The sequence below is a fragment of the Lichenostomus cassidix genome, chromosome 3 (genome assembly GCF_008360975.1).
Source record: "Lichenostomus cassidix isolate B80296 chromosome 3, HeHo_3.0, whole genome shotgun sequence".
Lineage (NCBI taxonomy): Eukaryota > Metazoa > Chordata > Aves > Passeriformes > Meliphagidae > Lichenostomus > Lichenostomus cassidix.
In genome coordinates this window covers 38,968,691-38,991,195 of record NC_139483.1, presented here as the reverse complement: position 1 = coordinate 38,991,195, position 22,505 = coordinate 38,968,691, and the positions used below count along the sequence as shown (strand labels likewise).

Below are 22,505 nucleotides of genomic sequence, written 5' to 3'. Positions count from 1 at the left end.
TGTTCATTACAAATGGTTCTAAAGAAAAGAGTTCTATCAAATTAAAAGATTGCTGAAATTTCAGTGTTACAAATGTGACTATAGGAAACCCAATTATACTTTTTAAAGGGCCTGAGAGACCAATTTTCCCATGCCTTTCCTAGAAGCATTGGAAAAAGAATTAGGTTGTCTGGGGACAAACACAGACATTTACATGCAATATCACTACCACACTGGTAAAAAGAAGGTCATATGCTACACGAAGAGATGCTGTCAGTCCAAACTTGGGTTCCATATGTCTACAAAAATATTTTTTTCCAAATAGAAAACACTTTTCTCTGTTTTAAAATCTAGCAAGAGTAGTACTTAAAAAAAGTTTCTTACTCTGACCCAACACAAAATCCTAAAGCGGCTCTAGTGCTTTGAGTGAGAATTTTTTTGATTCTTTTATTTCTCTTACATTTAACTACACTGAATGAAAATCTATTTTAGCATTCTTCTCAAATAACAATATGTTTTCTTTAACACTGTTTTTGTTAATTCATTTATACATTTTCTGTTAAGAACCAAAACTAAAAAAAGAATCAATTTGTAAACACACGTATACAGGAAAATATTTAATGGCTTTCTAAAACTTCCCCTTCTGTTTCACTGGTAACATTTTAAATTAAATACCCACAATTTCTAGAAAATAAAATCCATGGCAATTTAAACCAGTCCTGGAGTGTGCCAGTTACCGTAAAGTGACATTTTCACAGCAGACTGCTTTCTGTTCATACTTCAGTTGTGCTTTTACATTTGCCTTCTAAATATATATTCCAGAGATTTACAAAAGTTTCATACATGCATTTGGAATCTGCCATGTTACAATATACTTAGGGAAAATTCACCCAGCTAAAATTGAGGAATATTTTTGCCTCCAGACTGCTCATAATGCAGAGAAAAAAATTCAGCACCATTCCTTCCTAGCCACAGCAATATTCTGCCTTTGATGACTACCTGGCCAACTGAAGTAGCAGGAAGTTATTTTAAGACACCAATTCAAGACACTGAGCTGTGGCAAAAGGCACAGCTTCATTAACAATTAGTGAATTAGAGATGCTATAAAAATTGAAAAACTTTGTCCAAATAGCTACTTGCTATACCCTATTTGCCCATAATTTACCAACAGAAAAAAAATAAAAACAAAAGCTGTGGGAGTTCATACAAAGGGGTTTGGTGCTCCCCTGACACCTTTTGAAAGTTCAAAAAGCAATGCAAGGTTTTACACATTATACATATTGCTCTTCTGAGAAACACAGCCCCTCAAAGCTAAACAGTTCAACCATGGTTAGGTCTCCCAATCCTGTCACAGTATAAAAAGAGCACAGAATACAGTATTTCATATTACAGAAAATGAAAATACTACATTTAAACAGTTATCCTACAGGAGGGTAAGGCTGTGTCTAAGTCACACAAGGTACACAGGGACTTCTTTAAACATTAGTTGCATGTATGCAAATTGGCTGAGAAATGCTTGTTCAGTAGTGGCTTGAGGAGAAGAAAAAATATGAATACAAACAAAAATTGAGCCTTTCTTGTTGATTAATGCTATGCTGAACCAATGTTGCTATCTTTATTCAAGGACACTGTCCTCTGAGGCTTTCCCTTCCCATTTGGATATTTCATTCAATTTTTTCTTTTAATAAGTATTGTAATTGCCTGAGCTGACAAGTATAGCTTGATTTTTGCTCCAAGACAAAACCTGTCCTTCCATTTTTAAGAAAAATCTGTGCAAAAAAACCACTGTGCAAATTGCTATTTATGAGAATTATAAAAGTAGATTATATTTAGAAGCTCTTAAAGAGCACAAGATCCATTACTTTAAAGACCCAGGAATATTTAAGCCTATGTATTCACATATTGACAACAAAACTAACCTTTCCTCACAATTTCACATTAAATTAAGAGAAAGCAATCAACACAAAGTAAATTTCCCTAAAATTTTAATTGGCAGTGTCAACTATCACAAGACCATCTAACAGATGAAACTCGTGCACCACTCAGTGATCCATATTCACAAGGCATCCATGTACAGAAGTGAGTCTAGCCTCTGTTCTAAGTTTCCCTCTCAGATATTTAACAATACACAAAGGACATTATTGCTACACCTAAAATCTGGCAGAAATGTGATGTTTTTCTATAAACCACAGAAACAGAGAAAATGATAAGTGAAACAGAAGTTTGATAGCCTTACTTGAATGCCATTTGAACCAAGTGTGCCAAAACATCTTGTGCATCCACAGTAATTCGGCTAAGATCTCTGTCTTGCTTTATGAAATTGAGTAATTCAGATGCATTTGCCATCCAAAAGGCAAGAGCCCCAGCAATATTCTTCTGTTTCTGTAAGTGGAAAGAAGCAAGAGATAATACAGGGAAATAATTTTCTGATAAAGCATGGCAGTTTAAAAAGGCTCCAAAAGATAGACCAGTACCTCTGCCCATTTCACCAAACATCTCTCAGATACCAGATATTTGCAAAATGTTTGCATGTAATATCGCAATTGCTGTAACTAAGTTCAATTTTAACATGTTCACCGGACACATCAAATGCTAATAAACTGCCAATAGTTATATCAATGAAAGCCACAGTGTAAGCATCTAATTACACAGTGCAAAGAGCTTAGCAGATGCAGTATCTGGTAATCTGTGCACTTTTAAGCGCATATTCACTACTACCCGCTGCCACGCTGATACTGCGCTCACTGGCTTTGATACCACGTGATTCAGTATCAAGTACTGATCTATCTCACCATCTCCCGACCACAAATGCCAGGCCAGGCAACCTCAGATGAAATCCAAAGAATAGGAACCACAAACAACAAAAAAAGAAAATAAAGGGAAGAAAAAGAACTTTGGTCATTTCATATCCACATTGAAGTGCGTTAAGCAGAAATTATGGAATGCCGTAAAAGTTGCAAAGTCAAAAAAGGATTTTAGTACTGCATGTTCCAGTTGCTGAATGAGTGTTATGAACTGTTCAAGTCCAGCTGTTTGAGTATTGTATTTTGATATGGAAGCAGCATGAGAAACTGAGCTAAGCCAACATAGCTAGGATCAGTTCCCAGCAATATATCCTACCTGATCAACCTGGTCTACCTCCTGGAGTAAAACGGACGAAGGAAATCAAACAGAATAGAAGAAAGAAACTTGTGAACAATCATGAAAGCTTTAGAAATCAAACACTAAATATGAAGGTACAACACATGTTCACAGTTATACACAGATGCATTAATCACTAACTATGATGCAATTGAGCTCCTTCTAAAAAATGAATTAATTTAATAGGACCAGAAGCACAACAGCTATGAACTGAAGTGCCCACACATCACAATCAATTCAAGGAATTAATGCCCTAAACTAGTTGCCATCCCAGATTGGTTATTCCATGCTCAGTGGGGCACAGAAACCTTGCAGAACTTTTTGCAGGCAACGGGGTAACTACCCATCCAAACAACAGATCTTGAGAGCTATTTGCCCACACTACTGCAATGGAGACAATATACAAACACACACAAAGAGGGAATAGAAATCCCCCAATTCAAAAAAACAAACAAAAAAACCCCAATAAAACAATGAAACAATAATATTTAAAAGTAAACAAAACACATACAACACTTAGGACAGATTTAATACATGGCTTTTCAATTAAAGAACAAAAAGACTGATTTAAATAACAGAAGAGTCAAAGGAAATACCACACTAAGTTTCGTTAATGTTGGTACATACAGATGTACCAATCAGGATGTTCATCTGATTATTTAGAACCAAGCTCTTAATTATTTTTTGCTTTCTATGCAGATCACTCTCCCCCACCTGCAACACAGTGAGCTTAGATGCAAATATTTGAGATGTTACTATTTTAATTTTAGTTAGAGCTCAAAAAACCAAATTGCTACTTTTTTGTTTCCTCCCCCTTTCCAACCAAAGCACTCTGAACTGACTGAAGATGTGTTGGCACAGAACAAAAGGAAATGCTCCTACAAACAAATTCAAAATTCAAAAAGGATGAAAAATGACACAGAATGATTTGGGGAAAAAAAAAAAAAAACAAAAAACCAAACCAACCAACCAAACAAAACCAGGATACAAAAAAAAAAAAAGGCTTTTTAATAATTCTACATTTCTAACCCTGCTTTTTTATTGAAAGTGCTGACCCTTCTCAAAGCTCTCTCCTATTTTTATCCCTATCTCATACAAAGTCATCTATAATATTTGGATACCAATATTATATATGAAGTCACAGATTTAATTTGTTAGCGAGTACTTCCTGAGTAACTTCACAAAGAGACTTGATAGCTTTCTGATCTAGGCAGGCAAAATTAGGATCTCAGCCATTAACTTACTCCCACAGTACAGCACAGGAGTTTGTGCACCTTCTCACTATTTCTGTTTTGGGTGCCTCTCTCCCCTTGCCTCTCCTCATTTGTTTTCTCTGTCTCTCACACCTTCAGATCCCCTTAGTGCAGGAATGCTTTACAGCTGAGAAACAGTTGAGACAAAAAAGCTATTGTGATACAATTTATTGCATGATAATTTGACTGCAACAGCCATCAATACAAGCACTAATGTTACATCTTAGATGAAGTAATTTGACTTAGCTTAGCTTGAACCATTTATACTCCACTAAGACAGGTCCAAGATGAAGACATTTTACTGGTCATTAGAATCAATGCATTTCTTTGCTGTCAGCCCGTTAACCTTGAAATTCACTTAAGGTTTACTCTTTTGTCCCAGGTGTAATTTCCCCCCTTTCCTCTGGCTCCTTCAGTTTGACATTTGAATGAACATCCTCCAGATTTTTATGCACCCTCTGACTCCTTTGGGTTCATTTCTTGCATCTAGGCATCATCTCTCACAGAACACAAATACTGCTTCCTTGCTGATGTGTTCCTTAAAATTTAGGTTGGAAATTAGATTGCAGCTGGAGCTACAAGGCTGTAGAAACAGCCTTTCACAAAGGACAGTCCAGACAAACAGTTGGGTTTAACAGTTTTGTAATAGTATTAGCAGGATTGTAGAAAATACATTTGCTTACAACAACCACAAGGCTGCATGTGACTTGGGAAGCCCTTCTCAGTGCTGTAAATGAACGTTTTCACAGGATAATCTACTTTCTAGCTTTGATTTGTTTTCAAACCAAACTGATGTTTGAGTCCACTCCACTAATATCATCTAGCAGCTACATGGTTAGCCATACAACACTAAGAATGAAAAACTTTCATCTTTGCTTTCCCACTGAAATTGAAATGGTATCAAAAATACTTCTCACTGCGAGTCTTTTTAGATTCATTGTTACTAGTATACATTAGTTATATAAACTGAGTGACTTTCTTTGATTCAGACCTGTAACTTGCAGTTTATATTCGAAGGCTACCCCTTCTCTGTTTCCTTCCCATTCTAGCAGCTGAATTGCTTATGTACAGGCTCTTTCCAGCTCATGTTCTCAACTATAGCCACAGTCTCCGCTCTTTCACAACCAGATTTAATTTCTTTTTTCTTTCTTAATTAGAGAGCTTGAATATTAATTTTTGATACCATTTCAATTTCATCAAATATCCAGTGACTGTGACATCAAGATTCAAAGCAATGTAGTAGTTCTTTGCTTCAGATTCAAACCACCCTTTGATCTCCGATCAGCCTTGGAATGTACACAGAAGGCTAATCTTACTTTCTTATTGCAAAGTGTCCTTAACACCAGCATTTTCTCCCAATCTTTCCTGTATAAGTTTACAGAGGTGTCTAATGCTAACATTCCCCTGCTAAAAATTCTACTAAATCTTTCCAAAACCTGAACAGAAACTGAACAATCTTGGTTTGCTGTGAGTTGCATGCCACTCCTGTTGTTTACTTTCCTACTCTCCCTTAATCAAGCTGTTGTGTAATACTTGCATTTTAAATTCTCTAAGGCAGGACTGACACGTGTTATGCCTGTACAGTACTCAGTGCAGCAGGGCCCTTGCTGCTACTCTGGCAGAGCTATTTGCAACAAACACCTGTTTTAATAGAGAAATGTATTTCAATTTTTCCTCTGAGAAAAACCTGCAGACAAAGAACTTTAATTAATTAATTACTGTGGATACATGAACTAGCACTCCTTTTTGAGAAAATGACTGGTCTATTTTATCAACAGTTACACAATGCAAGGTATTGCCTAATATCACAGACAACCCAGTGGATATTATCCTGCATTTCTACACAAAACAGAATTACCCCTGTGCTTCTGTAAAAGTCTTTTACAGAAGAGTATATAGTGGGAAGAGAGTTAGACTACATATAAAATGTTGGAACATTTGAGAACTTGTATTTCTCTTTACAAAGCAGTTATGTCAGCTTGGTTCAAAATGTCCAAGTTTTATTACCATTTCTGTGGTTACAAAAGTTGTAAAAGTAGCAGGATCAAAATTAAAAAGTCACGATTCTTTTTAGTATGTTCATTTCAAGCATCAATCAGTGCAAACAAAAGCTACCTATACAGTATTCTTTAATAAGCCCATCCAACTTGTTTTACAAGGGTTCACAGCCAGAAAGGTTTGCAAAGATCTTACCTTCCAGAAAAGAGTCACCTCTTGTCAGAGAACATAATCTTCAGATTATGCCACTCCCTAACTTCCCACATTGCTCAGGAGAGTTTCTTACCACTGACATGATTCACTGACATAAAAGCAAACCTTCATAAGGGCAGCCAAGGCAGGTGTTACTGTTTAATCAACCACTGTTAAGGGTTAGACTAAGAAAAAGGCTAGCAAGTTTTCTAGATGATCAACATCATGTAGGTAATTCCCTTGACATATTTTGGCAGAGTAACTCACCTGTATCACTCCTTCCATCATGTTCACCATTTTGTTGACTATTGCAATGACTTTATGAGTACGCTCAGCAGGAGTGATGTCAGGTCTGTATTGGCTGGACAATACATACCGACATGTCATATACAAAACATATGTTGGTGACAGCTTAAAATGAACTGTCGAGCTATTTGTGTAATTTATAATGGCAGATAAGAAGGCATCTTCAGCTGTAGACAAAGAGGAAAAAAACCAGTATGTCATAAAGCCAAAGACAGAAAGAAAATTAAAGAAAACAATTGCATAATTTGAGGCATAAAGGAATTTCTTTGGGAGAAGTAGGAAGGGAGAGCAATTTACAGGAATTTGAACTCTAAATTGTCTGTTATGTACTACAGTTAGTCAGGCACACTAACAACACACTTCTATATAAAACTAGAAAATCTGATCATTGAGAAACATTTCTGTACTGTTTCCTATCTCTTTGCTGAAAACTTGCATCTTCAAGGGAACAGAAAAATGCAAGATTTCCCTTGTACATTTTAGTCCAACAAAGCTCCCATAATAATAAAAATCCATCTTTGCTTGCTCACAAATCTATGTAGTTTCAAATATTTGAAGTATGGACAACCTCTAGTGTGATATTTTTCTACTAGATTCGAGGCCTTAAAAATCTGGGGATTAAGATAATAAAAAATTAAGCTCTAAATGACAATGTAGACCTAATTACATTTTATATTAAATGAATTTTGACCAAGATGCAATCTATTATACAAGGCATATAGAACTATACAGAAGACAATGAATTCAATGTACTGTTGAGGAGAAGGAACTTAAATCTTTTTCACATTTTATCTGAATAGCTGAAGATAAAGAGTTGAAATGCAATCAGAATTAAGATACACATGAACTTGCCTCAATATCTCAAGGGTCTGTTCACCCTCCCAACTAAACAAGTTATACTACTAGACTGTCTAGCATCTATGTAGTCTTTATTTTTTTTAATGTTTACTTAAATTACCCTGAAGTTTTCAAACTGACTGAAATATTACAGTATAGGAGAAAGCATTAACAGGCTAGTGTTGTAACTTCACAATTTACTCACAGCTTTCCCTGAATTCAATACTGGCAGGCAGTATCAGTTCTGGTCCATGGGTATCCTGAGATCTAAAGAAAGATGAGAAAAACTGAAACAAATAATCTGCATAGGAGATATTAATTACTGTAAAATTACTGATTTCTCCAAATACACTGGTTCCAAATATTGACACAACAACCTTCCACAAAATGATTCTTTTTTTCACCTTTCCTCCAGAATCATCCAAGCTGTATTTGCCAGCAACACAACAGATAAAAATACAGACTTGAATTGTGGAGTCTGTGATATAATGAACTCCCTCTTCCGTGCTGCACAGCAGACTGATAGGATCAGTTTGCCATCTGCCATTCACAGGATTCAAGTAACAAATTATTCATGGACACATGAAAGAAAGTGAATGAAGCTTTGCCTGGAACATCAACTTGGTTACAACAAATGTACTTTGCTGCTTTTCCTGCCCTCAGAACTTATGAAGACTTGGTCAACCTATTTGTCCTTTTTTCTGGTGAGAAGCAAAAGGAAGTCAAATCCAGTCCCTACCCCCACCTGGCTGTTGCTACCCTATATTAACAAGCAGTCAGCCCCAGAATTATGTCCTCACTGAAACTCAGCGCAGTGCTATTTCATACCAGTACCCATCAGAGAAATCACAGAGTAGAAAACTGAACAGAGATTTGATTTTTCTGGTGTCTGCAAAAGTTTACGTATGCATTTCACAGATTCACAGAATATCCTGAGTAGGAAGGGACCCACCAGAAACACTGAGTCCAACTCCTGGCCCTGCACAGGACACCCCACGAGTCACACCATTTGCCTTAAAGTATTGACCAAATGCTTCTTGAACTCTGCCAGGCTTGGTGCTGTGACCATTTCCCTGGGGAGTCTGTTTCAGTGCCCAACCACCCTCTGGGTGAAAAACCTTTTCCTAATTTCCATGCTATCATTACTGCCTTAAGCAAACGCATTTACTGAGCTATTTTTTGCAGTTGGGCACCTGTTTTTAGGAAACAAGTAAAAGCTTAACATTTGCATGCAACAGCCATTTTAACCACATGTAACACAATAGGCTGCTTTCTACTTTCCCCAACAACTTTGATAAAGAATGTAATATAATTGTGTAAGCCTTGTTCTCCTGAAGATTATTAGTTATGCCACAAGGCAGAGATAGGACACTGAAAGTCTTTATTCAGCTATCTCCTGTAGTAAATATAACTATAATATAATAACCAAAATATAACCATAATATAACTTCCAAGGCAGATGTCAAAAGAGCTAAAATTAAATTTTAGCATATTGAATCAAAAAATTACGGGTACCTTTGGGTTTTGGTGGGAATTTGGTTGCTTGTTTTACAAACTTGCAAAACCTGGAACCAGCACAGAACTCAAATTATGCCATCTAGATAATGCCTTATTTTAAGAAGTACTCAGGAAATCCAGTTCCTGGGGAATTGAAAGTTAAGGAGTAACAGGCACAGCATGGCAGTATGTACACAAATTTCTGCCATTTCAGTTACATTTCAAACATGACAGCATGCTCTCTTCATGAAAAGCACCCAGCTGGTGTGTAAACTGTAGCATTTCATCACTTTTTATTGCTATAAATTTTAAATTAATTCATTTGTCACTACCTCCACACTGTCAAAAGTACACCATCTTCACCAAGAACTTAGTTACTTCCATAGAATAACTACTAATACATAGCATTATAAAACAGCACTATAGTGACAACTTCAGAAAAATTTTTAATCTGACATTATAGGAATGGTAAAAAGACATAGAAATATTTTAATAAACTGGCTAGTAAACCAGTGACAGATTTCAGCTGATGATTTATTTTATTTTCTTTAGAACAAAATTATATTGATTGGTTTCAGCACAAATGTAGGAACTTGATTCCCAGCCAATGAGAGACAATGTGTCATGAGTGATGAGACCCGATATTAGTGCAAGATTGCTACAGACTTCTGGAAATTTGCCCTCCAAGACAAATTAATACAAAGTATTCTTTAAAAATTATTCATTTAATTTTACCTGTAAATTATTTGTCTAGGAACAGATGCAGTAAATGCATTATTTTACTACCCTAATAGGAGTTCCTTTCAACAAACAATAGAATCATAGAATGGTTTGGGTTGGAAGGTTGAAGAGATCATCTAGTTCCAGCCCCTGTACCACCTTCTACCTTCCCCTAAGAACACACAAAAGAAATGCTCTCTAATTAAGCTTTGCACATGAGAAATCTAAGTTGAAGAAATTCTCTGTGCTTCTGATATGATAGCACATTTTAACAGATACATTTTAAGTATATATTGTCTTTGTGTTATTGCTCTTACAGATAAAGCCTCTCTGTGGTGATTAAATTCTCTGAGCTAAATCAGTCTGAAAGTCTAGTTAGGTTTAGGAGGGCCATAAAATATTGATTAGGGTTGCCTCCTCTCTTAGTATAGTGTCAGGTAATATTACACTTTAAAATTGCATTAAAAGCAATAATACATTCTCCTGATATTTCTCTATTTTCCTAGATTGTCTCTGATAAACTGCATAAAAAATGAAACATCCTTGTGTGATTGTTTTAGTCAACACACTACCCATGGATAAAATTTTTAAGTTATATTAAAGCTAGGAATAAGGTAAGTGGCTGCATTCAGTTAACACCACTTACATATCATCATACTTATTTCCAGCCAAACACATCTTGAAGAACACCTAAAAGGTATCCAAAGGAAAAAAATTTTTCCTCATTTTTATTGTATGCTTGTTCATGCTAATTGTAGTCAGTTATCTAATAAGCATGTGTGACCCCAGTCTGTAACTAAATAGTCATTACGTTATATTTCCAAAAATCACATTTCAATCAGAACAACTACACCCAGTAAACTGGAGTAATGTAAACTGGAGTTATGCTCTCAGATCTCAATTATTTTTCTTTCTAGAAATGAAAAAACATGGCAGCCAAGTTCTAACCTTTGGTCTTCAACCCATTCAGTGAACTACTGGAAGAAAGTCTTATTTGTCTTATTATTCACCTTCAGAGAGCAGTGATGAACACACGGAGTACATGCAAGAACATTTAGTGTGGGCTGGAAGTTGTACAGTAACAAGAACCTGGAACTTGCCAGTGCAGAATTTTTGGTTCTTCAAACTAAGAAAGCAGTTCACAATTACTGTCCTTACAGTCCACAAAATGAGACCAGAGCATCCCAGAGGAAACCTAAGTAAAGGTCCACAAAATACATCCACAAAGGGGAAAAATTCAGTGTACTCAAGCAACTCATTGCCTAATTTGTCAAGTCCTAATCTGACATCCTGACTTTGCTAATTTGTTAACTTCATAAACACACTGAATGTATCTGAGGAAGAGCACATGATAAAAGTACTGTATTTAGATAAATAAGACCGCAATTACACAACATATAATAAAGACATGTAAGATATATACAGAAATAAAATATATGTCAGGGCTGGTAATGAAGATCTCTGAGGTTGTAATTATCACAAATTTAAGTATGATCTAGATGCCTCTGAAAATATTTTCTGCCCTAAGGAACCAAGGCAAAAAACCTTTGTAAAGACTAGCAATGAATTGCTTCTTTAGAAGAAACTGAAGCTTAAAAACCCTCAATAAAATGAAGCCAAGATACAGCTCACAGATGGCTCTGTGTTTTTGAAATACAGAACTACAGCACAAAATAATCCTCTTCATAGAAATTTAATAATCTTCATACACAAAACAGATGCACAGATCAAGAAATATTAACAGCAGAAGCCTCAAGAACTTCTGACAGGCTATACAAAGTTCAGAAGGAAGTTTTGTTCATCTTTTATGAGGAAAATTACAGTTAAAATACTAGTAATTCAAGAAGGAGTTAAATCTTCACAAACTTAATAAAATTCTAAAAAATAATCTGGAAATGACCAGGCAGTCTAACAAGAGAGTGCAGAGTACAAGTGAGTTGTCTTCTAGTCTAACTTCACTGAAAGTATTTAAAAGACGTCCCTGCTATACAACACTTGAACATTAAATTTCAAGTGGAAGCACAGTTTTCTGCCCTTTTTTGGTTGTATTTTTTTCCTGCCACTCACATCTTTGAATTCTCTTTTCCATCTAGTGAATAATAAATCAATTTAAAGGTACAAAAGCTTCATACTACAAGCTTTACAACTTGGATCACTGCACGTTTTAACCCTGCAGCACATTTACTTTACCTTTCATACATTTATCATAGCTGTTCATCTAAATTTAAAAGCTGATTTATGTAGACAGCAATACAACCTTTTATTTTCTGAAAGATTTGAAAAAAATTTCTATTCCCATAATCACTCATTTGCTGAGGTGTGATAGGAGACTCTAGAGATCATCTGATGCAACTTCCCTGCTCAAAACAGGGTCAACAAGAGCAAGTTGCTCACTGCCCTGTCCAGTCAGGTTTTAAGTATCTTCAAGGACAGAGACTCCATACTTGCTGACAACAGCACAACAGACATAGCAATGACCTGGTTATTTCACCCTCCAGAGTAAATCACATCATCTTGCCACTGACAAATGAAAATTTTAAGTAATTGTACTTCTCTTATTGAAGACATTTCATATGACATGCCTAACCACAAATCAACAATGATGTGACATGACTATCAGCCTGACTTAACAAAAAGAGAACAAGTAAGAGAATACTGAAGCAAAGGATTAGTTTTGTTCAGTTTTTTCAAGCATTATGAAGTTTTTTGCTTTGTTTGTTAATCCTGGGGTTTATTTGGAGTGAGATCTCAAAGGAAATCCCATTCTGCACAAGGAAAAAGAGATAATTTAAAATATTTTAACTCAGTGTTCGATCTACTGGAAAAACCTATCTGTTTTATGGATTCTGAGAAGTAATGGATCACACGTTTCCTACCTGCTGTCCTGTCTGCGGTAATCCTGCTGGTCTATTCTAATCATCGGCTTCACCATTCCTCGCTCGGCTGTGCTGGATGCAGAGGATGTCCTGTCACCGTCCAGCCTGCTGGTGCTCTAATTCAAAACAGTGGGACAGGTGCTTAGCATGCAAGCGCTGCATTAGCCTGTATTTGTGCCTGGCACTACTAAAATGAAGCGTCAATCTGAGCCTTGAAAAGAGCTGGGGAAACAGAAGAGGAGAGTATGGCACAGAGAGCGACAGCTCAGCAGGCGTTTTCGCCACAGTGAAGCACTGAAGAGTCCTGCTTGCAATTCAACAGACAACAACGGCCAGCTAGGAGCAGCTCTTTGTTAATGCACTGCTGAATTTATAATGTAGCTTTCAAACTTCTTTAATCAAAAGTTGCATAGCTATTAATGCAAAGTAAGAATGAGTTGGGAATGAAAACTTTAGGTAAGGAATGAAGTGAAATGTATTTACAGATTTAAAACTGGCCATGCTCCCCCACTCTGCTTCTGCAATAGTTCCAAGTGCTTACACTACTGATCCATAAGTTATCCTGATCTTAAGGAAAGTCTGATCTGCCAGACAGTACCAAATTTCTGAGACAAGATGTAATCTCCAATTCAAACTGTGTTATTTTTTTATGTACCATTCAATTTGTTTTCTTTCGGTGTCTCATGCTCCTTAATAGGAAGCTTTTAATTTATGATTTCTAATTCAATCAAATCCTGTCAGGAAGGGGACAAACATGCTGCTTTAAGCAGCAAAACACACAACAATTATTTTCATCATCAAGAGTTTGAAAATAAGTCATTAGTAAAACAGGAAGTGATTAAACATTTAATAAGAAATTTCCGGGACTAAATAATTTGCTTTGACATAGGAAAACCTGCCAACAAGTGCATCTCAAAGCAAGAGTTTGAACTAAATCACTTTTCACCACCACGCCTCAGAGAGCTTTCATTAAACTTACTGTTACTGTTACCCCTTTTCCAAACAGAAAAGCAAACTTAGAAGACAGCAAATGTTAGAAAATGAGTGATTTATCAGTGATTTAACAACGTCATACACATTCTCAAACAGCACAACCAAAAATGAAACGAAACTTTCCCATTAATGCCTAGGTAAAAAATAGAAGTATTTTTTAATGTCTGTGAATAGGATATGAAGTATGCTGTATTATAAAGCCAGAAACTCTTACTCTGCAATATTTTAAGACATTTCATTAGTTCACAAAGTTTCTGTTCTTGCTTCTAAAATATCACTAAATAAATTACTATCAGAAGTAGGTAAAGAAAACATACAAGGTAAGAGAAAGCACTATCACAAAGCTACAAAGTAGAGAAACTGAATCCAAAGACTGCAGCAAGAAAAAAAAAATCAACTAGCAAATACATTCAAAAGCTATCAGAGTTATTAATACCTACACTGCTGCATTGATATCACTAAATATTTACAAGTATTTCAGTTTTGTAATAGTAGTAATAAAACATAAAAGGGAATGCATTTCTGGGATGATTACGACATTTCATACAACTGAAATAATTCATTCTCTCGTTTAATCTGAGGCATGTGATCATAGCAAGTAAGGCATTAAGCATTGTGTCATTTTATTCTGTTTGTTTGCTCTTGGCAAATGCAATTCTGGCACAAAATCTATTAACAGAAAGGCAGTGCAGAAAGAAAGCAAGAAAATATTATCACCTCATAAAATGTTTATAATTATGTCTGCAGAGATAGTTTGTTTAGTCAGTGTTGTACAGGAGCTCTATTGAAGTCTAAAGTCACATCCATTAAATTTTAAAAGCCTAGTTAAATTAAAATTGAACACCTTTTCACATTTTATATAAAACATTTATTTACCCCATCACAGATGATAACAGCCATATGCTGTACATACGAGGTAACAATGCACCAGTTCTAACAAGACTCTCTACCTGAATGTTATCTGCTGTCCAGAAGTCAATTTGGGGAGAAACTACTTCAGGTTTGGAGTTTCCCTTTCTAAAAATGTTACTACTCTTGACATGAGTTGCATGCCCAATGCCAATACAAATTCAAATAAAAGAGTCTTGGGGAAAAAATTCCCCAGATCTAAAATAATAATGCACATGATATCTGAGCCCATCCACAAGGGAAACAGCTGCAGAGACTGATGAACTGGCCACACTTCCCCAAATACTACTGACGACGTAATTTTGCTTTAACTTACATATGCTATTATTTATTGCTAATAATATATGCTTAGTCATAATATAATACCTTGCTTGCTGGTAAAGCTGTTCCACTGTGAATATCTCCCTCCAGATCAAATGTGGTTTCCTGGACAGCTCTGTAAGCAAGATAACATTTCCAGTATGTTTTAGAAATTATTTTGTTAAACATTTAACAAACAAGAAATTACTAAATTAAAATTCAAGGGTTATACCATGAGTCCAGTTAATATTAACTTTTTAAAAATACTGTATCAGTTTTTTATATTAATAAAGCCTAAAAATATTTATACAGATAATTTCACCTGCAAAACCAGATTCTTAGCTAATTTCTTCCCAGTCAAGTGAGAAAATATAAATACACATAAACATAAATACACATAAAATATGTTCATGGCAATGTGTTCCCTACAATAGACTGGCTATAATTTTCTTCTCAGCTCCTCAGTGCTGAATGTACAACATAGTGTAAATAATTCATAAATCATAGTAATGCATATTACTATCTCTTTATTCTAAAGAATTAAAAAAAAATCCATTGTTCAAGCTGCCACAGTCCTTTGCCACAGATTTTACTGTCCAGAGAAAGCTCTGCAGTAATACAGTGCTTTGCAGTTGACTGTAAACCTTCAAGAGCACTTGTTTATTGATCTGCAGGCTAAATGCAGAATGAACTCAAGATTTAAGCAAAAATATTACATGACATCTAAATGGCTGGAGGTGTTCCTGCAGACAGGTCCTACAAAAAGCATAGAGTGTTCATCCACATGAAAATAAAGTGGAGAAAAAATAAGAGCGGTTAAAGCATACATCTGTACTAACTCAGCATAAAAGCTTCTTTTCATAGGTATGTTTCTGTCACTCATCTCTAAGCCGATTTGTTACTGTTCCAAATGACATTATACAATAATGTTTATGTTAACAATAGTAGCCTCATTTGGACCCAGAGAAGATGGAAAGTAAGATGTTGTTTTTTCCATTGCTCTATAAACTGATTTTAAGATTGTTCCTATTGAATATTTCTATAGCCATTGAACAAAACAGCTGAAGCCCTACGAGTCAATAAACCTATGATCAATGTTTTTATTATGCACCTATCAAAAATATAACTATACAGAGAAACCACAGGGTGGATTTCTGGAGTGTCAGTCCTTGCAACATAGAAACTAGAGGGTAAGTGATCACACTATATAAAGTGGTTGTTATATTGAGACATATAGTTCCCTATCTTAACAGTCTCATTTAATGATTACTTCATTTCCAAATCCTTTTAGTGGAATTTTGAACGTTATTATCCGAGAAAAAAACAAAAACCAGATTCTGAAAACATTCAGCAAATTCTTTACTTTTCATGGGGGTTGGATGAACTGGGAAATACATGACAATAATGCATTATACTGCTTTTAACACAGAAGTAAGAAGCATGAGGAAAACTTGTTTGAATACTTCATAATGGAAAAGACACTTGCTAATCCTAAATAAAATCACAAGGTGGAGCTCAAGTATTAAAATTATATACTTAAGGCTTTAAATGAGTTCATATTCTAGTCACTGGACACTTGTAATTGCTCTCATTATTTTTTCCCAAGGCTCCCTTCCTAACCTTAGTGGGAAGAAAATAAATTTTACTCACCCAGTTTTGTGTCTTGGACCTTTAACCATAAGACTTGCATCAGTAGCTCTTTTGGAAATAATATGGTCCTGAGTAGGATCCACAAACTTAAATACATGAGAAGACCCAAACTGAACCTTCATTCCACTTTGCAGCATGGTGGTTTCTGAAATACGCTGACCTTCCACATAGGTTTCAGCATCAATGCTTCTTGGGGTTACAGTAACAACTCCATCCATATTAGTGAGGTCACAATGATGAGGCTGAATTCCTGGACCAAATAGCTGGGAACAGAATTAATTAACATAAAATGAATTAAACTATACTGCAGCAGAAATAAAAACCAAAGACCAAGATGCAGCTTACCCTATTTACAGACTCATAATTTAACTTTGTTTGCTTATGAATTTAAAAGAGATAAGTGGTACTAAAATCAGTGAGTTTCACTTAATTTTTCATTGCAACAAGAATAATAAAACACACATTTAACTAACATGTGCAGCAGACATCCCTTAATGAAAAGGTTTTCGTTTTTTTGGTCATATACTGTTTTGATGTGAAATGTGACAATCCAAGCAATTATAAATTAACTAACTGCACTGATATGGACCCAGGGTGCTGTAAGAGACTCCCTGGCAAGAACTTGATACAAATATGCTTCTTTTATGCACTTAAAAAATCCTGCCTCAGAGAGATTGAGACTAGGACTTGAAAGCCATTAAGCAGTTACAGTAACACTGATATGCTCCATTTGAATCCAGTTACAGAAAAGAAAACCCCATTTTAATTAATAAACCCTTAAATATTAAAAACTTGGCTTAAAATAATAAAATCCTTCTCTTACATCAAGAGGGAAAGCAAATTAAAAGAGATATATATGACCATTGATACAAAATCGCAGCAATATTTTACCCTTCAAGCTTTGAAGGGCATTTACAGCATATTTTACTAGTTTTCACAATTACACATAGCACACCAGAGATCAGATCAGTATTGTAACATGAGTCTGCTCTTTTCCATACCTGAATGGAATTGTCATCAAATTTTTCAGTTCCAACCTCAGTGACACTTAACTGTAGACGATAGAGCTTTGGCTTATCTCTGGAGTCAGAACCATCTGTACAGCAAGCAAATATTAATTTGCAAGTTAATAAAGTTCAAATATTCACACAGTATTTCTGCATTACTATAACTTAGTTTAGAATACCAATGTTCACAAAAAAAGAAAATCTGAGTGACATTCTTTCAAGATTTGTTGGGAACCTGGCTGTTCATCATAATGTAAGAACACTGAAAGTAGCGAGAGCCTACTTGGAGAAGCTGTTTCCTACAAATGCAAAGAACTTGTTTCCACAAATCAATTCTGAACATACTCTGAAAAACTTCACTATTCCATAGCAGTTTAAAGCAATAGAGCTTCTGTAAATCTCTAAGATTTTATATGGGTATACCAGCATGGGTTTAAAAGATGAAGAAAATCAAATACCTGTAGATCTCTATAATAATAGTATCTACCAATCTTACTGAAGTACACGTTGTCAGCAGTACCTATTCTCAAGTGGTCCACATACCAAACTGTTTCTAATTTATCAGATACTGCACTAGAGCAATATTAAGAGACAATCTTATAAAATGTTTATCTATGACAGCTTTTATATACAGGACTTCAGCACTTCTAGCCTTATTTTTACAGTCCCATTGACCTATATTTTCATCTTACAGAAAATGAGGTAAAAAATAAAGTCCAACTTCCTACTCCCCTCAGAAATACATACTGTCCAAACAGAGTAAAATTTCTCAAGATCCACTGGACATTGAAAGTGTACACATTTAGCTGGTGCCTTCACGGCCTAACAGAAATGGGTTTTGGCATACATATAAATCCTCCCACATCCCAGAAAATCCTACAACTTTAAATACTAACAGAAACTGAAGTAACACTGCAATTTCTGACTTTTCTCCAATATTTTCTCCAAAGCAAAGCTGTGAAAAAGAGAGACTGCAAGACAACAAATGTCTTACCTGCGGAAATGAACAATGACTTAAAGTCATCTCAAAAAATGCATTAGAGAATATTATTAAAGCCATGGCACATACATTGATACTGTCTACAGTAGACTATTAGTCATCTTCAAAATTTTAAGTGAAAGTCAATATAAACAGCAGCTCCATAAATCTAGCTGTAAACTCCTAGCATTACTACTAGGATCTGTTTATTAAAATCAGAGTGCAAGCCGCTTAATCATAAAACGGTAGTAAAAAATTTCTCTTGGGACTGTTGGGATGTTATTGGGACATGAAGACACCAGGCACAGGTTGTCCATAGAATGGTACTGTAAATACTAAAGTTAAGTGCTGATACTATAGTAATATGCAGTTATTGAACACAGAATTACTACCATAACATTAGGATGTCATCCATCACAAAAGAAGCATTAATCATAAGAGCACTCAATCCTCTAAACATCTTTCAGGTAGAGGGATAAACCTTTTATTAAATCTCTCCATTTGAGTCTAGAGAGACACACATTTAATAACACTGTAACCTAAAAAAGATAATGCTAGTACAATATCTTCAACAATTTGAATTGCTAGCAATTTTAAATGCTTAACAATGCTAAATCACAAATTATATGGCTGCATCTTCAGTATCACTAAATGCAAACATGTAACAGATTACTGAATGCATTGGCTGCTTGCACCAAATTCCATGAATTTTTATTATGTCTCCCCACAACTTACACATCAAAACCTAGAGTAGCTCCTTCATTCATTTACAAATCTGAAAGTCAAGGATTTCCTCCTCCTACCCACATTCTAGGTTGGTAAAACTAGCATCCACGTGTGGGCGTTTTCACTTAAGAAATGTATTTTAGTATCACAGTGTTTCTGCTGAGGCAAATTAAGACCTTTATTTCTCTGCAACGTCCATTGTAACAAGAAAAACACCTTGTATGAAAACCACAGTACTAGATACACATGCAATTTTTTCTTCCCACAAAAAGGAGAAAAAATTAAGGAGTTATTCAAATTTATTTGGGTTATTTGTTATACTCCATCAGTAAAAGCCAATTTCTACAGTGACGGGTATCTTAATCTTGAAGATAATTACTACAAATCCTAAGAAGGATGAAAGGCCTTTTCGTTCTAGGGGAGGGACGCAGGAGGGAAGGGAAGGTATTATATTACAATGGTATTATATTACAATGTAAAGCTTATTTCCTGTTTTTCAACAGCTGAAATGTCACCTAAATGGTGTTTGGAATCTATCCCTCATAACTCAGTGCAGCAGGATACTGCCTATGCAATGCCTATGGCAAAGGCCTTATTCCCTACTCCCCGTGCCATGACAGTCCACAAAGGCTGATGTTAGCAAAGGATGCAATACAAACAGATTTCACTGCTTGGCTTATACACTTACGAGTCACCATTCACACTATAGCAATGCTATAGAAAAAACTGTAGTGAACAGAAAAAATTAGTCACTGTAAGCCCATCAAGTTTGCAACACATACATGTATTTTTGAACCTCAGAAAAAACCAAGACAGGCCACTCTTCGTGGATATATATTTGAAATGCATTACTTCACCACTAAAAGATGAATCCTACTGCACTTTGGAAATTATCATCAATTGGTTTCACTGGTCCAATGCTTGAAACAATGCTGGGAAATACTATTGACTTAGCACCAGACCAAACCAAATGATGAAGATCAGCTCATAGAAAACAAGTAAGCCCAAAGCTGAACAAAAACGGTCACACAATGGACTTTACCTCTTGAGTTAAAATTAGTTAAATCTACATTTGAAAAGCATATTTCCTGTACAAGTTCCTGATTACTAAGAGTTTAAACACTAATAAGCTTAGGAGATGGTTAGGCAGACCTGAAATACCATCGAATTCAGGAGATAATTCTACTATTAAATTTCAACAAGATGTGCACTTCCAGTAAAAAGAGCCACTGGTAAACTTTTTTAATTGTAACCGACAACAAAGCTCCTTCAAACTAATGTGCAAAAGTGTTACACGTGCCATACTGCAATTCTGTTCTTAGAAAGAAGGTTGGCCACGAAAACACCCTGGCCAAGGCTTTCCAACTTCTCCAACCTCCTGAAATTCTTTTTTCCATGTTGTTATATCTGCATGTCCTCCACATCTCCCACTGCTACCTGTTCTACAGTTCAAGGTTGCTCTTTTTTGTGATGAAGCAGGGAAAAAAGCCTTATAATTTTGCCTTTTTATTTTTTATTTATGCTTTGTGACTTTAATTTCAAGCTTGCAAGATCTGAAGCTTGTATCTAAAAAAATGGAGGGTTTTTCATTTTTCTCAGCCTTTAAATATTATGATTGAACAACTGAAGTTATTAACAACCCTGAACTCATCAAAAGCCATACTCACAGATAATCCAGACAGAATGAGCTATTCAAAGTGCTGCTGAATGTCACTTCAGTCTATCAAGTCTATTTCTATTACTATCAGATTTCATCTCAGTTTAATGGTTCATTCACATGACTTGGATACAGAGACAATTGCTGACTGCCACATTTACAGACAAGCTACTGAAGTGCATCCTCTACCACACAGAATCTAATCTTCAGTCAATGAAACAGTCATACAAACAGCAACATCAGCAGCTGTGGAACAGTGGAAAAACTGGACATACTTCATTAACAAATTTACTGAATTTGTGCAATTGCACAAGGCATGAAAGTGAATCTGCTAGGTTCTTCTACAAAAACATAAATAGCCACTGTTTTGACAAGAGGACGTTTCTACTGGAATTATTTCTATAATAAATACAAGTATCATAAAATGCTTTTTTCCAAAGACACAGTCTGACTCTAGAGTAGGAAGACCTCCTTTTCACACACTGAGATGAAAATTTAAAAAACTTTTTTTTTTCTTTTTTTTTCCTTTTTTTTTTTTTTCCCAGTGAGATGAAACCAAATTTCAACTTTGTCGTTAATGGTCAAGTGTTCCTTCAGAGCCCATCCATGCCATTTAGTTCAGCACACTCTATGAAATTTTTCTTTTCTGTGGAAGAACAATGTTAATGAAATGGAAGCCTGAATTCATTTCAAACAAGTGAGCACTGGAGATAAGCTTGTACACAGTTATTTAAACCCCAGTATCGTACCACAACTGTGAAAGAAAGGGTGAGCAACATTGACTACTACATGTAGTACTTCTTTAGCAGTCTAGAAAATAAAATGAGGAAACACAGGATAAAAATTTAAGAAAAAAATATTTTGGCACACGTTTCACAATGAAAGAAAATGGCTTTGTATTCTTGTCTGTTTGGTCAAACCAGAACACATCTGCACATTACTCTAAGGAGAATCATAGATCCATAATGATTTTTATGTTAGGTTATCAATTTCAAACACTACAGATAAAACTGCTGAAGACACTACTGTCTAAAGTGCTTAATCTCTGATATACATCAGTAACGTTAGACAACACCACAAACAAGGCAGCAGAAATACCAAAAGATGCTATGGAACACCACAGAGTAGAAAGTGAGGCCATTTTCCCAGGGGTCTACACACCATTTCACATAAAAATTATGACATATTTCATCCACTGCATCAACACAGTCAGACACTGAAAAGCACAATTTAGTTCCATGCCGTTTACCCAATACAGTTTTTAACTATGAATTCTGCAAGCAGATGGATCAAAGAACTTTTATTTCTACTACAACACTGCTTGTAAACCACCCTCTGAAATATAGCTGTTAACTGGAGCTGGAAGATTGAACTCTGGATAACAGCACATTCATGAGCTATTTAATGTTTGTTCACAGATCAAAAAATTAAATGGCAACTGACAAGACAGATAACTACTTCACAGAAGCAGTCTTTTGAAAAAAA

General features: G+C 35.5%; 1 protein-coding gene across 22 annotated transcripts in view; it reads right to left on the bottom strand.

The window, feature by feature from the left end:
* The window catches only part of AFDN (afadin, adherens junction formation factor), a 118,817-nt gene that overhangs the window by 49,802 nt on the left and 46,510 nt on the right, over window positions 1–22,505 (bottom strand). For 15 of the 22 annotated variants that reach the window (XR_014850817.1, XM_085055362.1, XM_085055361.1 and 12 more), the window contains 8 exons: window positions 17,653–17,747; window positions 16,652–16,914; window positions 15,068–15,137; window positions 12,800–12,915; window positions 7,912–7,973; window positions 6,831–7,036; window positions 3,100–3,120; window positions 2,216–2,361 (listed from right to left, as the gene is read on the bottom strand). Coding sequence is in view for 21 of the 22 variants with exons in the window: in XM_085055362.1 (XP_084911488.1) it covers window positions 2,216–2,361; window positions 3,100–3,120; window positions 6,831–7,036; window positions 7,912–7,973; window positions 12,800–12,915; window positions 15,068–15,137; window positions 16,652–16,914; window positions 17,653–17,747 (979 nt within the window). In the remaining variant the exon portion in view is untranslated. The remainder of the gene's footprint in view (window positions 1–2,215; window positions 2,362–3,099; window positions 3,121–6,830; window positions 7,037–7,911; window positions 7,974–12,799; window positions 12,916–15,067; window positions 15,138–16,651; window positions 16,915–17,652; window positions 17,748–22,505) is intronic. The other 7 variants (XM_085055379.1, XM_085055380.1, XM_085055365.1 and 4 more) reach the window with 1 other exon arrangement.